At 37.9% G+C, this 16,324-nt stretch overlaps 1 protein-coding gene across 2 annotated transcripts in view; it reads left to right on the forward strand.

Moving 5' to 3' along the window:
* The window catches only part of AP1G1 (adaptor related protein complex 1 subunit gamma 1), a 73,382-nt gene that overhangs the window by 52,605 nt on the left and 4,453 nt on the right, over positions 1–16,324 (forward strand). For both annotated transcript variants that reach the window (XM_024556115.4, XM_024556116.4), the window contains 9 exons: positions 1,490–1,612; positions 1,799–1,888; positions 2,514–2,641; positions 3,829–3,933; positions 6,416–6,557; positions 6,753–6,879; positions 11,927–12,034; positions 12,152–12,312; positions 15,111–15,209. In XM_024556115.4, the coding sequence (XP_024411883.1) occupies positions 1,490–1,612; positions 1,799–1,888; positions 2,514–2,641; positions 3,829–3,933; positions 6,416–6,557; positions 6,753–6,879; positions 11,927–12,034; positions 12,152–12,312; positions 15,111–15,209 (1,083 nt within the window). The remainder of the gene's footprint in view (positions 1–1,489; positions 1,613–1,798; positions 1,889–2,513; positions 2,642–3,828; positions 3,934–6,415; positions 6,558–6,752; positions 6,880–11,926; positions 12,035–12,151; positions 12,313–15,110; positions 15,210–16,324) is intronic.

Raw genomic sequence — 16,324 nt, forward strand, 5'->3', positions numbered from 1 at the left:
CGTGTGCCCTGGCCAGGAATTGAACTAGTGACCTTCGGTTCACAGGCCAGTGCTTGATCTACTGACCCTCACTAGCCAGGGCTCAGTCTTGTCAATCATGTCTCTTCTCTCCAGTAATGGGAAATTGACCAGGATGGGTTAATATTAGGAACAGGTTTCACTGGATGTCCTGTGGAGCCTTGTCATAATGCTCTGACAAGGTCAAGTTTTAGTTTCTTCGTGTGTTAAGTAGCTTTACTTTGTTCCATGGTTGCAAATAGTATCTCAGACTTCACTGGTCCAGGGAATGTTAAAAAGGCCAAGTAATAATAAAGGGTGGATAATAAAATACAGAATATTTCCCATTCCTGGGACTAATGGTTGACTCTTTAATGTTTATAAATTCTAGTCTTTAAAGGACAGTGTGATGTTTTAAATAAAGTTTTAAAAAAATTACTCTTTATTTATTTCATAACCCCGCTTTGAGATGTTAATATACACTTTTCTCACCACCTTTCAGAGTAACATGACTACTGTAGCTAGACCATAGGATTTTTATTTTTTTAAATCTTCACTCAAGGATATGCTTATTGATTTTAGAGAGGAAGGGGAGAGGACGAGTGGGGGTAGGGGTGGGCATCAATGTGAGATAGTGACATCAATCAATGGCCTTAGTGTATGACATGATGCTCCAACCAGCTGAGCCAGTACCCAGCCAGTACTAAAGCATATGATTTTAACATCGGTGTTGGGGGGCTGTGGGAAGGGAGAGTTCATTGTAACTGTCTTCCTAGTGAATGTATTTCTTAAATTTTTGAAATTTATACATGGGTGGGCAAAAATATGTTTACATTCATGAGTACACGAAACACAGAATTTATTGTATTTATTTATTATTGCATCTATTTTTATTATTTGTCTTACTGTTGTTGTTATTTGTATTCTTATGCTTTGTCTGTTAGGCATTGATGGCTTGTAATTTACCTAATTTGCTCACCCCTATACCTTATGTTTTGTGTAGAAAAGGTCTTTCTTGAAAAAAAATTTTTTAACGATTTTATTTATTAACTTTTAGTAAGGGAAGGGAGAAAGAAAAAGAGGGAGAGAAACATCAGTGTGTGGTTGCCTCTCATGCACCTCCCCCACTGGGGTCCTGGCCCACAACCTAGGCATGTGCCCTAGACTGGGAATTGGGACCTTTTGGTTCATAGGCTGGCACTCCATCCACTGAGCCACACCAGCTGGGGTGGTCTTTCTTGAAATTTTAAGTCTTTATATTTTCTTTTGGATAAAGAGGAGACTTTATTTTTTTATACAATTAAAAAACTTAGAATATTCATTTAAATAAGTAAGACTTTGAATTTTGAGCTGCTTACAAACCTGAGAGTTAAAATCAGCTCTATCTTTGAGTATGTTCTTTAGTAGTCTCCTTTTAACTACAACAATAATAGCCAACATTTGTTACCATTACTGTGTGTTTCTAGGGGTAACTGTCTGCATTTCCTTTTAGGCAGGAAGCTATGTTCGTGATGATGCAGTCCCCAACTTGATCCAGTTAATAACCAATAGTGTAGAGATGCATGCCTATACTGTCCAGCGCTTATACAAGGCAATTCTTGGTGATTATTCTCAAGTAAGTACTTCATTTGCTCTTTTTTTCCTACTTTGGGGAGAAATTACACTTTATTTCCTTGTATGTTCTTATTACTAATACTCTATATGTGCCTCAAATTTGACCCTCGTGATTAGATGACATATGATTTGCATTAATCTTTGTAAGGGTTGAAATCCTTGACAAACAGTGATTTTGTTTTGACAGCAACCTTTGGTACAAGTAGCTGCATGGTGTATAGGTGAATACGGAGATCTTCTAATATCTGGCCAATGTGAAGAGGAAGAACCTATTCAGGTACCCCTTGTTACTCTTGTTTAAGATGGAAAAAAATAGTGTTTTTGGTTATAAGAGGGTGGTGTTTAAGAGGAGTTGAGGTTGAGTCCTTGAAAACCTTTTAAAAAAGTAATACCAGAATTATATTTGGAAACCTGCCAATTTTTGAGGTGGAGTTTACTGAGCCATTGTGAGACTTAAAAAACCACCTTAAGATCCATTCTGCACCTTGTCAAGCTAAAGTATATTGTTTCTCTTGCTCTGTAGCTGATTTAAATAGGAGGAAATGAAACATATAGCCATATTTTTGTTTGCTCATTAAAGGACTGGTTTTAGGAGAAATTGTGGCAACAAGACTTGAACTCTGTGACTTTTTCTTCCTTTACTTTTGCCTGTTGGAATGAGATGTGCCTCTCAGCCCCTAAATGGGTATTTTCCACTTTTTTTTTTTTTTTTTTAAATATACCTGCTACCTGCTTCTGGTTGATGGAACAGCTTGGGCAGTTATTCTGGCAAAGCACAAATTGTGTTAGAAGCTTTGGTAATGATGGTTGGATTGTTTTTACTGTGGTATCCTACGTCTTGATATCAGATTTAGATAATTACTTTTATGATGAACTATACATTGTCTTTTTTTTGTGCTTAGGTAACAGAAGATGAAGTGTTGGATATTTTAGAAAGTGTCCTGATCTCCAATATGTCCGCCTCCGTGACACGAGGTTATGCCCTCACTGCCATCATGAAGCTTTCCACCCGGTTCACCTGCACTGTAAAGTGAGTGTGGGGAAAAGAGGGTGAACAGGTGGCTTTGTAATTTTTACACACTTGTCATTATGGAAAATTTCATACAGAGGCAAAAGTAGAGAAAATAGTAAAATAAATTGCATATACCTGTCCACAATAACAACCATCACTTTGTGGACAACCCTTATGTCATCTGTACTTCGTTTTCTCTCATCCCCCCATTGTAGTTTATTTTGAAGGTAAAAAATTATGTTTTTAAAATCAGATTTCAAAAGCCCTTTTTCTTTATTCAAAGTTGAGAAGTTATTTCCCTATATAAGGGCTCTGGTTTTTTATATATATTTATTTAGTTATTTTTTATCCTCACCTGCGGACATACTTACTGGTTTTAGAGAGAGAGGAAGAGAAGGAGAAAGAACATCACTCCAGGGAGAGAAACGTCAATGTGAGAGAGAAACACTGTTCAATTGCCTTTCTTACACAACTGGGGACCAAACCTGCCAGCTAGGAATGTGCCATGACCAGGATTTGAACCTGTAACCTTTTGGTGTATGAGAAAACCCTCCAGCCAACTGAGCCACACCAGCCAGGGCTATTATAATATTTTGAGATGTCTGGATGAAAAGAAAATCACGAGGATTGTGCTGTTTAAGTCTTTCAATTCTACTGTTGACTATTTTGAATAAAAGTCAATTTTTAGATCAGGTTCCCAGCCAATCATATAAAGGCAAACTTAGACTTTCTGCTTTACTTTTTATGTAAGGTCTTGTGAAAAATTATATTTTTGATTTACTCTTTAAATTGTGAATTAGAAGAATTTGGTGTTAGATAATGACCCTTTTTTGATAAAACTTGGATGCTGTGCCCCTTTTGTTGAAAAAAATGCTTACTTTAAAGTTATTAAGGGTATGAACAGTATAATAAGTTTCTTCTTTCATAGCAAGTAAATAATTGATACCTTTTCCTGGCAATTTTACAGCATGGGATATTTAATAGACAAAATCTAGTATTACAATTACAATAAGTATAATGATGAATGATGGTGTTGAGGTTTATAAAGTTGGATGAAGGAAAGGTGGTTTGTTTTTGAAAGATTATATAAATTAAGAAAAGGTGAGTAAAATTTTTAATCAGAAAACTCTGGTTTAAACATTAATTCTGTCTGTTTATTAACTGTCTTTTGGGTATTTGAATTTATTTGTCATTGTATCCCAAAGCCGAATAAAGAAAGTGGTTTCCATCTACGGAAGCAGCATTGATGTGGAACTCCAGCAGAGGGCAGTAGAATATAATGCACTTTTTAAGAAATATGACCATATGAGGTAAGTGAAAGAAACTAAGCAATGCCTGTGCTTCTTAGTATCCCAAACAAATTGTCATTATAATCCATAAAGGAGACTCATTCCCGATGCTTTATTAACTGGACGTCACAACCCTATTTAGTCCTAACTGTGTGACTGCTTCTGTTTTGTTCATCTGTTCTGTCTAGTCTCTAGAGAAAGTATTAATTGGTCTTTCATTCCCCTTCTCCCCTTTCTTTTGGTATGGAAAGTTAGCTTCATTTTCCATTTTATTAAGTTTAGGAAGTGACAGTTGTATTTTCTCTGGAGAATCTTGTTCAAATAACATTATTAACATTATTATCTTGTTCAGATAATATTATTATTTTGGTACATGTCATCCATCTTACTCTTCTGTTATGCAGTATCTTCTTAATTGGAACCTGTTACTACCTACTGATTTACCTTTCTTTCATTCCAATTTCTGCACCACTAAGGAATCTCTTGGGATTTGGGTGGGCAGTTTGTCCATTTAAGGTTTCTTACCTACTCTTTTTTTTTTAAAGTATATTTTATCGATTATGCTATTACAGTTTTCCCAATTTTTCCCCCTTGATCCCCCCTCCGCCCTGCACCCCCCAACCCTCTAGCATTCTCCCCCCTTGGTTCATGTCCATGGGTTGTACATATAAGTTCTTTGAATTCTCTGTTTCCTATACCATTTTTGACCTCTCCCCATCTGTTTTAATGCCTACCAATTATGCTGTTTCTTCCCTGTACCTTCCCCCCATTCCTCCCCTCCCCCATCCCACTGAAAACCCTCCATGTGATGTCCATTTCTCTGATTCTGTTCCTGTTCTAGTTGTTTGCTTAGTTTGTTTTTGTTTTTGTTTTAGGTGTGGTTGTTAATAACTATGAATTTGTTGTCATTTTACTGTTCATATTTTTTATCTTCTTTTTCTTAGATAAATCCCTTTACCATTTCATATAATTAAGGGCTTGGTGATGATGAACTCCTTTAACTTGACCTTGTCTGAGAAGCACTTTATCTGCCCTACCATTCTAAATAAAAGCTTTGCTGGATAGAGTAATCTTGGATGTAGGTCCTTGCCTTTCATGACTTGGAATACTTCTTGCCAGCCCCTTCTTGCCTGCAAGGTTTGTTTAGAGAAGTCAGCTTATAGTCTTATGGGCATTCCTTTGTAAGTAATGCTTTCCTTTCCTCTTGCTGCTTTGAAAATTCTCTATCTTTAATCTTGGGCAACTTAACGATGATGTGCCTTAGTATGTTCCTCTTTGGGTCCAACTTCTTTGGGACTCTCTGGGCTTCCTGGACTTCCTGAAAGTCTATTTCCTTCACCAGATTGGGGAAGTTTTCCTTCATTGTTTGTTCAAATAAGTTTTCAATTTCTTGCTGCTGTTCTTCTCCTTCTGGCACCCCTATAATTCGGATATCGGAACATTTAAAGTTGTCCCAGAGGTTTCTAAGCTTCTCTTCATTTTTCTGAATTCTTGTTTTTTCGTTCTTTTCTGGTTGGATGTTTATTTCTTCCTTTTGTTCCAAATCATTGCTTTGAGTACTGGTTTCCTTCCTGTCACTTTTGGTTCCCTGAATATTTTGCTTTATTTCTCTTTGGGTATCTTTCATTTGTTCATTCATTGTTAGACCAAGCTCAATCAGATCTGTGAGCATTTTGATTACCAGGGCTTTAAACTCTCCATCAGATAGGTTGGCTGTCTCCTCATTGCTTAGCTCTTTTTCTGAAGTTTTGCTCTGTTCTTTCATTTGGGCCCTATTTCTTTATCTTGGGGCATCTGTTAAGTTGTAAGGGGGCGGAGCCTCAGGTATTCACCAGGGCAGGGCAACCCTCCTTGCTGCGCTGCAGCGCTGGCTGTGGGGGAGGGGCCAGAGAGGGAAAAATGCAGCTCACCTGCTTGGTTATTGCCCCACTTTCCAACGAGCTCTCTCGAGTGAGACTGGGAGTTTCTCCCACCACCAGCAACCCCCGCCATAGTCCACAGTCTGCTCTGAGTCTCAGTTTCCCATTCAGCCAGCCCTGCCTGCACGGTCCACTGCCTTGCCTGTGGTTCTTTCAGTCAGCCGTGCCCGCATGGTCCACCACCTTGCCATGGGTTCTCTCCATCCTCCCATCTTACTGGTCTGGTTGGTCTGGTTGACTGTTTCTTTAATTCCTTGGTTGTTGGAGTTCCATGCCATTTGACTTTCTGGTGGTTTATTGATTTTAGATTGGTTGTCCTCCTTTTGGTTGTTTGAGGAAGCGAAGGGTTTGGTTTCTACCTATGCCACCATCTTGGCCAGAACTCTACAGCTGTTCTTGCCTACTCTAAATCCAGCCAGCAATTTAGGTCATGCATTCTTATAACCCACCTTCTATTTTAGTGTATGTGTTGGGTGGGGAGGGGAGGTGACTTTTCATGTTGGCTCCAATGTAGTTACAGTGATTGTTTTGGGTAGGGAATCTAGGTTAACGTCTGGAATTTAACCACTTCAGATTTTTTTCAGGTCTGCCCTACTTGAGAGAATGCCTGTCATGGAAAAAGTGACCACAAATGGCCCTACTGAGATTGTGCAGACAAATGGAGAGACAGAACCAGCTCCGCTAGAGACCAAACCACCACCTTCTGGGCCACAGCCTACCAGCCAGGTAGGTTTTCATTAGTTTATCTGGGGACATTGATGATCTTATAGTTTCTTACAACCCATCTTTTAGCTGATTCCCTTCAATGTTCCTAGATTGATTGAGGATTCTCTTCCTTTTTTTTTTAGTGTTTAAAGAACTTTGCATTAGATGTAGATTTGGTAAATAACTATTAAATTGAGGTACTATTTTCTTGTATAGGCCAATGATTTGTTGGATTTGTTGGGAGGAAATGACATAACACCTGTTATTCCAACTGCACCTACAAGCAAACCAGCTTCTGCTGGTGGAGAACTTCTTGATTTGCTGGGAGACATCAACCTTACAGGTAAGCCAGAGTAGAATTATTTAATGCTGAGGTATGGGATAAAGGCTTTGAAAAACTACACTGAACATAGACTTTCTAGCACATTAGTCAGTTGAAGACGGGTGAGGCTAAGTCAGAAACAAGACCAGAATCTTCACAACATCTGGGATATGAGCTGCCATGCTAATGCTCTAGAGCCGTGATTGTCCACCAGTGTGCCCCTAGAGTTTTTACAACGTGCACCACCTGACTGTTTAATCAGGGGTCCTGACCTCTCTTTCCTGAGATTGTCAAATAAAAAAATGACAACAGCCAGCACAGCAATAGCCATCCATTGGGAATAAATCAAAGTCATACCTTTTTTTCTGTCAGATTGGCAAAATATATTTTTTGGTGTGCTGCAGAATTTTAATAATTAGTTTATATGTGCCTGAAGATGAAAAAGGTTGAAAATCTCTGCTCTAGAGAATAGGATTCCTTAAAGTCCAATGTTTAATTTGGGGAGAATAAATTACTTGTAGTATTTTAAAATTTTCAGGCTGGAAAAAATATATATCCTAAGTCATCTTTGCTTTACTGGTAGTTAGTATCCAAGACATCACATTTTCTCTTTTTTTCGTTTATCCTCACCTGAGGACATGCTTACTGATTTTAGAGAGAGTGTGGGGAAGGGAAAGAAAGAGAGAGGGAGAGAAGCATCGATGTGAAAAAACATTGATTGGTTGCTTCTTGTATGTGCCCTGACGGAGACTACACCCACAACCTAGGCGTGTGCCCTGACCAGGAACAAACCAGCAACCTGTAGCATTGTGGAACATGGGCCAGGGCCCCAAGACATCACTTTTCTAGATTTCTTTCTACTCATGGTTAGTTTTTAAGAGCTATGGCCATTTGTGGAGAGTGGAGAGATGTTAACCTATTATTTTCCTCAGTCCCTCTCTCCCACCTTCTGCCCCTTTTCCCCTGTTATTAAAGCAATGAAAAGAAAAACTCATCCATAATTATAATATTCAAATATAACTTCCATTTGGGAATATTTTTTCTCATCTTTGTTTCAGTTAGTAGGTATTTGTAATTGATGTGTTTCAGTGATACTGTGAACCCCTAAGTCTAAGAGTAGTACTGTAGTGCATAATGTTTGTCTTAAGTGACTTCTTTAAAAGTGTGATAGAGAGTTATATTCAGCATACATGACGTCAAGTAGAGAACAGCAATAGAATAAAGATATTGAATGGTCATCTAGACTGGCTATTGCAGGCTAAATTAGTTTTTTCTAACACAACAGCCTGTCGGAGCTTATAGTTTATATGTGTCTTAACAAAATTTCAAACTGTTACTTCTTATGTACTTTTGAGTCATTCACAAATAGTCAATTTTAAATCCTCAGATGCCAAATCTATATTGGAAATGTGGAAAGGTAAAAACAATCTTGTAGTTTAAACATAGTGTATAGATGATATATGCTTTGTTTTTTACACATTAACGTTTCCATGTTAGTACAGAGTCTTTACAATTATAATTTTTTAAAAGGTTTTATTGTTATTTTTAGAGAGGGGAAGGGAAGGAGAAAGAGAGGGAGAGATACATCAATGTGTGGTTGGCTTTCGCGCATCCCCAACTGGGGAGCTGGCCTGCAACCCAGGCATGTGCCCTGAGTGGGAATTGAAACAGTAACCCCTTGGTTCATAGGCTGGCACCCAGTCCACTGAACCACACCAGCCAGGGCTACAATTATAAATTTAAATGGTGGTCTAATATTTCATCAAGAAGTTTGTGCCATTATATATTGAATTCCTTACTATTTATTTCCAGATTTTTCTTCAACAAACATTACATTAATTTGTTCTTATTTTGGTTTACTTTCTTTGACCAAGTTTCTTGGTCTTTCGGCATCTGTCTAAAATAAGGATGATAAATACTTAACCTCAGGGTATTTGTGAAGAATGATCGCTTACTCAGTGCATGCATGACTTTTGAGTAGTCACTTGGTAAATGTTATTTCCCTTATCCTCAATGTATATTGCCACCAGTGTCACTGTGCAGTCATAAATACTGTATTCTATCATTTTTTAAAAGCCCTAGCGGTTGAAAAATTTGTGCTGTTATTTTGTTACTTTCAAGTTTTCCAGTTCACAGGCCAGCGCTCAATCCACTAAGCCACACCAGCCAGGGCTAATTGCAAGTTTTCCAATTGCAAGGAATGTTTCGTATATATCCACATGTTTGCATTATATGCAAATTTCATTTTTCCACATTCCTTTTCTATCCTTAACTCATTTATCATAGAGTCTTAATGTTTTGATTTTGTTCTTTCTCATTTTCCCAGTGTTACATGAAAAAGCAAAACGATGAAGAATTAAAAAGCCTAGATTTTCTTGACTTATTCATAATGTTTTATTCACATGTTCCCATTTCTGAGTTCCAGATTCTTTTTTTTTTTAAGATTTTATTTATTTATTTTTAGAGAGAAGGGAAGGCAGGGAGAAAAAGAGGGAGAGAAACATCAGTGTGTGGTTGCCTCTTGCATGCCCCCTATGGGGGACCTGGCCAGCAGCCCAGGTATGTGCTCTGACTGGAAATTGAAGCGAATGACCCTCTGGTTCTCAGCCTGCGATCAACCCACTGAGCCACAGATTCTTTAAGCCATCATTCCAGTTATATCCTAATGTACCGTAATGTAAATCAGTGGAAATAAATAAATAAACTTAGCATGTGCTCTTAGTGGAATTGGCACAGTAAGTTTCTGTTGTTTCCCAAAGCTGCCTATTGTACATGGAGAAGAGAAAAAAGCTAAAATGTAAGGGAGTTAGGGATCCACATGTTAGCTATGTATCTGGAGTAGCTTCTCATCTTCCATGGGAACACATTTCTAAAATTGTTTTGAAAATGGGAATTGTGGGAAAATTACCAGATTAGCTTTATATAACTGGGAGAACTATTTGACTATTTCTTCGTATACTTTGTTGGCAGTCCGCTTGACCACACGTTCTGCAGTGTCTCATTTGTTTTTAGCTGCTTGTGCTTTGCTTAGTCATCTGTATTTCTACCTTTCTTGGTAATTTTTAGTATTATTTTTCTCTTAGTGTACTCGGGTATTTTTTAAAAAAAGATATTTCCCCCTTTATTTTATTTTGATAATGCTTTTCAGTTGATTTCATAAGTAATTGTAATCTGTTTAAGTATAAAATGCATTCTCTTTATTTTGCTCAATTTTCTTCTGCCTCTTAGAATTCTGATTTCTGTCAGTTCATGGTCATGTTCTGTCACTTGCCCTCAGTTGTGTAATCCTCATTGTGCTTATTGGGAAGGATCAGGTAAAATGATAACTTGGTCATTTCTTCCCCCCATTTCATATCAGCAATCCAGGTTGTGTATGTGTGTGTTAAATTTTTATTATGCATTATTTAACATTTTTAAAATTCAGTAAATGCTTTGATCTCTTTGGCTTGTAAAAGAAAATGTTGTTATGAGAATTGACATTCCCTTTGTGCTTCCCCCTCAACTCCTTCCCTCTTTGTTCCCAAGGCGACTCCTGTCTATCTTAAAGGAGTGTTTAGTTTTGGTGTTTACCGTTTCTGTGTATGTCTTAATAATAGTGTTTATATTGTGCCAATTTTTACCTTTCTAGAAAAGACACCCAACTGAATGTGTCCTTTTGCGCCCTGCTTTTTTGCTAAACGCTGTTTTTGTGAGAATAATCTATGAATAATTCATGTTGAGTGTACGGTTGACCCTTGAACAGCGTGGATTTGAACTGCATTGGTCCACTGAAAAGGGGATTTTTTTCATTTGACCCGTGCAGTTCAATTAACTCGCTCGGTTCAAACCCGAGTCGTTCAAAGGTCAGCTCCGTCGTTGGGAATTCTCATTGTGGACCTGACTGTCATTACACACAGAAATTTTCAGCTGCATGGAAGGTTGTTGCTCCTAACCCCCGTCTTATTCAAGGGTCAACTGTATTTCTAGTGCATTCACATTTTTACTGTTGTGTATATATAGTGTTTAATTTCCTTTTTAAAATATTTTATTTATTTATTTTTAGAGAGGAGAAGGGAGGGAGAAAGAGAAGGAGAGAAAAATCAATGTGTGGGTTGCCTTTCGCATGCCCTTTACTGGGGGCCTGGCCTGCAACCCAGGCATGTGCCCTGACTGGGAATTGAACCTGTGCCTGACTCTTTGGTTGGCAGGCCAGTAGTCAGTCCACTGAGCCACACCAGCCAGGACTTGTATAGTGTGTAATTTCATCAGTTTACCACAATTTACTTATCTTATTGCTAGTATTTCACAGTTAGAAGCTATCTTGCTATGAATACTTCTTGTACGTGTTTCTCTGGGTACATATGTAAGAAGTAATCAGAAGCATTCAGGAGGAAGGCACTGCTTCTCATGTGGGGGAGATTTTGCCCACCGGGGCTCGGCAGATATTTTTGGTTGTCACAACTGGAGGGTGCTACTATCATTTAATGGGTGAAAGCCAGGGGTGCTGATAAATACCCTACAATGCACAAGATAGCTCCCACACAACAAAGAATCATCTAGCTTAAAATTTCATTAGTTTTGACGTTGTGGAACTTGAGTTTAGGGATATACTTACGTTGAACTCTGCTGTTGCTAAATTATCTCTACTTTGGTTGTGCCAGTTTATATCAGTAAGACCGAGGTTAGAAAGTCCTCGTTGCTACATATTCTTACTAGTATCTGGTATTATCAGATGTTGAAATTTTCATGACTCTACTGGATATGAAGTATATCTCCATGTAGCTTTACCATTTCCCTAGTTACTAGTAGAGATTGAGCATCTTTTCCTGTAAGATGCCCTTTTCATTCAGGTTCCCACTTCTGGGAATGGTTTGTTATATATTACTGCTTTTAAATTGTATTTTTTTCCTTATTGACTTGCAAGAAGATATTTATAGTTCTGAAAACTCATCCATTTGTTATTTTGAAGCAGGCATTTTTATCCTGCCTGTGCCCTTAACTTGAGATCATAATATTTTTCTCTTATGTTTTCTTGGTGAGTTTTGTCATACTGGGTAATAGAGACTTAATGTTGGACTATTTCCTTTAGGTGCTCCGGCTGCTGCTCCTGCCCCTGCCTCAGTCCCACAGATATCCCAGCCCCCCTTCTTATTGGATGGGCTTTCATCACAGCCTCTTTTCAATGATATTGCTACAGGTACAATTACTGATGTTATCCTTGAAGCAATAAGAAGTAGTTATTGAAGAAAGTAAGTAATGATTTTGTAAGTACTGGGCTGACTACAGTTAGACTAATCTTCATGTACTTTCCCAGGCATCCCCTCCATCACAGCATACAGTAAGAATGGCTTGAAAATAGAGTTCACCTTCGAACGGTCACACACCAACCCCAGTGTCACCGTGATAACGATACAGGCCTCCAACAGCACGGAGCTCGACATGACGGACTTTGTTTTCCAGGCTGCAGTGCCAAAGGTGCTCCAGGGTCTTCTTTGCCTTTTTGTTTTTTTGAATAAAGATTGACAGACTTTGAAAAAAAATGCATTTGCTAAGGGACCTATTTTAATGTTTAGAGATTAAATTGGCAGATTTAGCCCAAACTAACGATAATGTAACTGTTATGGTTCATTGAAGCAAGTCATTTTAATTCTTTTTAATGACATAAATATTCTTGGGTTTTTTGGTCATAAATAGTTTTAAAGTTAGTTATTTATTGTAGGATAAAGAAAGGACATTGCAATAGTAGTGAGAACAGAATTCTGTAAGGTGGTCTGTTAATGGTCAGGGCCTTGATAGGTTGGGGTAATGCGGTGGTAAAGGCCTAAAAAACACAAATTCTAACACGGAATTGAAGTTAATTAAGATGAAGGACTTCATTTGGTATTCTCTTGCAGAGAATTAAAAGTTCTCATCTCTTGATACATAAGTGAGAGAAACATTCCTCCTCCATTATTATCCAGTTTACTATTGCTATAGTGACTGCATGTTTTGTAATTGAAGTTATATTTCTACCAAATCTGTTTCAAGCATGTTTATGTTCATCTTTGAATAATGAAGTATTTTTCCTTTTTTTTTTAATTACAGTTGACATTCAGTATTATATTAGGTTAAGGTGTACAGCACAGTGGTTAGACATACAATTTACGAAGCGGCCCCCCAGATGAGTCTGGCATCGTGTACAGTTATTACAATAGTATTGACTATATTTCCTGTGCTGTCCTTTATATCTCCATGACTATTCTGTAACTGCCGATTTATACTTAGAAAAGTTTCAAATGAAGAAAAATTTATAATGAGGAGTGGGCAGAATTTTTCTGTAAAAGACAAAGTAGTATTTCAGGCTGTGTGGCCTCAGCTGTATCTACTCCGTTCTGCTGTGGGAGTGCAAAAGCAGCCGCAGACAGTGTGTACGTGAAGGAGTGTGGCTGTGTTCCAATAAAACATTACTTACAAAAACAGGGGTCTGTTCGTCCTGGGCCCTGGGCCATAGTTTGCCTGTCCCTAGTTCAGACTAAGCTAATCTAATTTTTGCAGTGACATATGAAGTAGGACATTCAGACCACACATTGTTTGAAATTTAAGTTCATTTGTGGTGACTGCTGATTTTGCAATCTCCTTTACTTGAATTTTTTGGAGCCAGAATAATGTAGATGTTTTAGAAGCAGTAAAGTGGTTTCAGTACTAGTTGTATGACATTAAGCAAGTTAACTTAACCTCCATGCCTCAGTTTCTTCATCTGCTAAGAGGGGTGGTGGTAAGGATATCTACTCAGGAGGAAGAGAGAGGTTTATGTTCCAGGTACTGTTTTAAGCACTGTTCATGTGTTCAGTGCTCAGTAAATGTTAGCTACTGCAACTTAGGGATTTCCACTTGTTACTCTAGACCGCTGTTCTAGCAGCACATCGTCTTTGCTCGTACTTACAACGTGGCCTTATTCTCGGTGCGGTGCTGTGCAGTGTCTGTTTACCTAACATGATGTATCCGGAATTTCAAAATGGCATCTTACTTAGATTCTATGATTAGTTACTATTTTTACTTTTTATTATCTCTGAAATTGAGGCACATTTTAACATTGATAACCTTGTCATAGTTTAATCAGCAGCCTGCTTTCTTTCTCAGTGGTATATAAAATAATGGTATGAATTATAATTGATGGCATCTTACATTAATTAAATAAATGTAAATAAATGAATAATATTTTAGCTTACATAATTTATCTTGACAATAGAATTATGAATGAGACCCAAAATCATAAACCTGTGCATTGAGATTAAATCTCTACTCTTAAAAATTTTTGCCTCCAGGGAAGACTAGGTAGACTTCCCTCCCCCCTTTCTCTCTGCAGCCCTTCTCTCTCTCTCTCTCTCTCTCTGCTTTTCCTTCTCTCCTCTCTCCTTTCTTTCTCTCTCCTCTTTCCCTCTCTCTACTCTCTCCCTAATATTTTAGAACTTTCAGGAAAGGTTTTTTAAAATCCTAGTGTGTAGACTAGGTAGATACATACACACTATATTGTGCTAGCGATATGGTTTACCTCCGTTGCTCAGAGTACTTCCATCTCTGTTCCTGGTAAGTAAACAAACAAACAAAGCCTACCAGCATGCATCAGATAATGGCTTTTGGTTTTTGCAGGTCTTTTGCTGCATAAGCTATTCTGCATGTAATTTTATTGTTAGGACCTTGTGCCTCCAGTGGAGAGATCCATTAAGAAACTGGCTCTTCCAGCCTTTCCTTGATCTCTGTCATGTCGGACTAGGCCCTGACATAGTCCAAATTGTGCAGGCTTTAGAAAGCAAAAGTTCTAGTCTCTGGATCCTAGCCTGTAGTGACTGGTATGCTGGTTTGTTATTTTTACAAAGCTTTTCTTTTCATTTATTTTTAGCTTTTTCTAGCCACAGCACCTGTTTTTTTTTGTTTTTTGTTTTTTTTTTTTTAACCTGCATAGTTGATCAGTTACTGTTAAGTGAGCTTGCCAGAACCAGAATAGGTCACCTTTTGAAAACTCATAGGATAAAGTTCTTTCTGCCAGGAAGGCAAGAGTTGCTCATTGCTAGTTTTCATGGTCAAAGATCTAACAGTGGGGTTTTATAAATACCGTGAAGTGATAGTCCACCCACATACTACAAATTGTTGGTATCTGGAAAACAAAGTAGTAGTAGTAGTGGTAGTAGTGGTAGTAGTAGGTAAGTCTGTTATACGAACCACCATCGGAGTGTCTTCTCTGACATTGTATGGAGTGTATACTTTTCCTGAAGAGTGCCCTTTGTTCTCCCCAGACATTCCAGCTGCAGCTTCTGTCTCCTAGCAGCAGCGTTGTCCCAGCATTTAATACAGGGACCATCACACAAGTCATTAAAGTTCTGAACCCACAGAAGGTGAGTACCACATTTGAAGACAGTATCTGAGGAAGGTGTAAGCATATTTCTTGAAATAAAATTCTGCTTTGTTTCTCTGGAGTTTTTGACTCATAGTCATAAGAAATCTGTGAAAATCTCTGGTCTAACCTTGTTCTTTTGTAGATAATAAACAGGGCCCAGACACATTAAATAATTGAGTGGCATCTTATTAAAATGCAACTTTTTAAAAATTCTCTAATTAGAGTCTTACAGGTCTAGTTTTTGCAAGGCAGGGGGAGAAGCTTAGCTTTACACAAGATGCAGTCTGGGGTAAGAGCATTTGTTGAACCTAATACACATTTTGTGTAATTGTTAAGAACGCATAGCAAAGGTGGAGATATTTTACTGAAGCAGCCAAGTGAAAAAATAGCTTTAGAAACAAAATCAAGCAATATTTTTATTAATATCCTTTCAAAGAAGTAAATTGACTCCACTTAATAGTAATCAATTGACTAGTTTTCAGTTTTTGGAAATGATTCAAAGAACTTCTTCAACTTGAAAGATTTCTAGTAGTGCCTCATAAATACCGGTATGATTTTTTTATTGAATTTACTAGGGTGACATTGGTTAATGAAATTACATAGGTTTCAGGTGTACAACTCTATAATACATCATCTATATAGAGTATTGTGTGTTCACCACCCCAAGCCCTGTCTCTTTCTGTCACCATTTTTCCCCCTAATACCAGTATGATTTCATCCTCTTGTAACACTTGTCTTTTCTCTGCCATTCACTGTATTTTAAGTACCTACCTAGAGCCCAATTACAAATCCCTTTGACGATCTGGTACACAGAGTAAATTTTTTCTCAGTGCCCTGATACTGAAATCTGCCACATAAAGTGAAAAGTACTTAAAATTGAGTTCTCTTAAAACTCTTGCTGTTACCTGTAAGTCAACTCTTTTTTTCTTCTTCTTTATGCCTTGGGTATGAAACAGGTTTATGTTTTCATTTATTGCAGGTTTTCCAGACAAAGCAACAGTATATCTGAATGTAGAGCATAAAATGAGTTCGTTTACCCTACCCCACTTTTGTAGAAACTTAGATACAAGGGTCCAATCTTTCTGAAAGCACTCAGCCAGTGTCACCATGGAA

This window comes from Desmodus rotundus, chromosome 12, assembly GCF_022682495.2.
Source record: "Desmodus rotundus isolate HL8 chromosome 12, HLdesRot8A.1, whole genome shotgun sequence".
Taxonomy (NCBI): domain Eukaryota; kingdom Metazoa; phylum Chordata; class Mammalia; order Chiroptera; family Phyllostomidae; genus Desmodus; species Desmodus rotundus.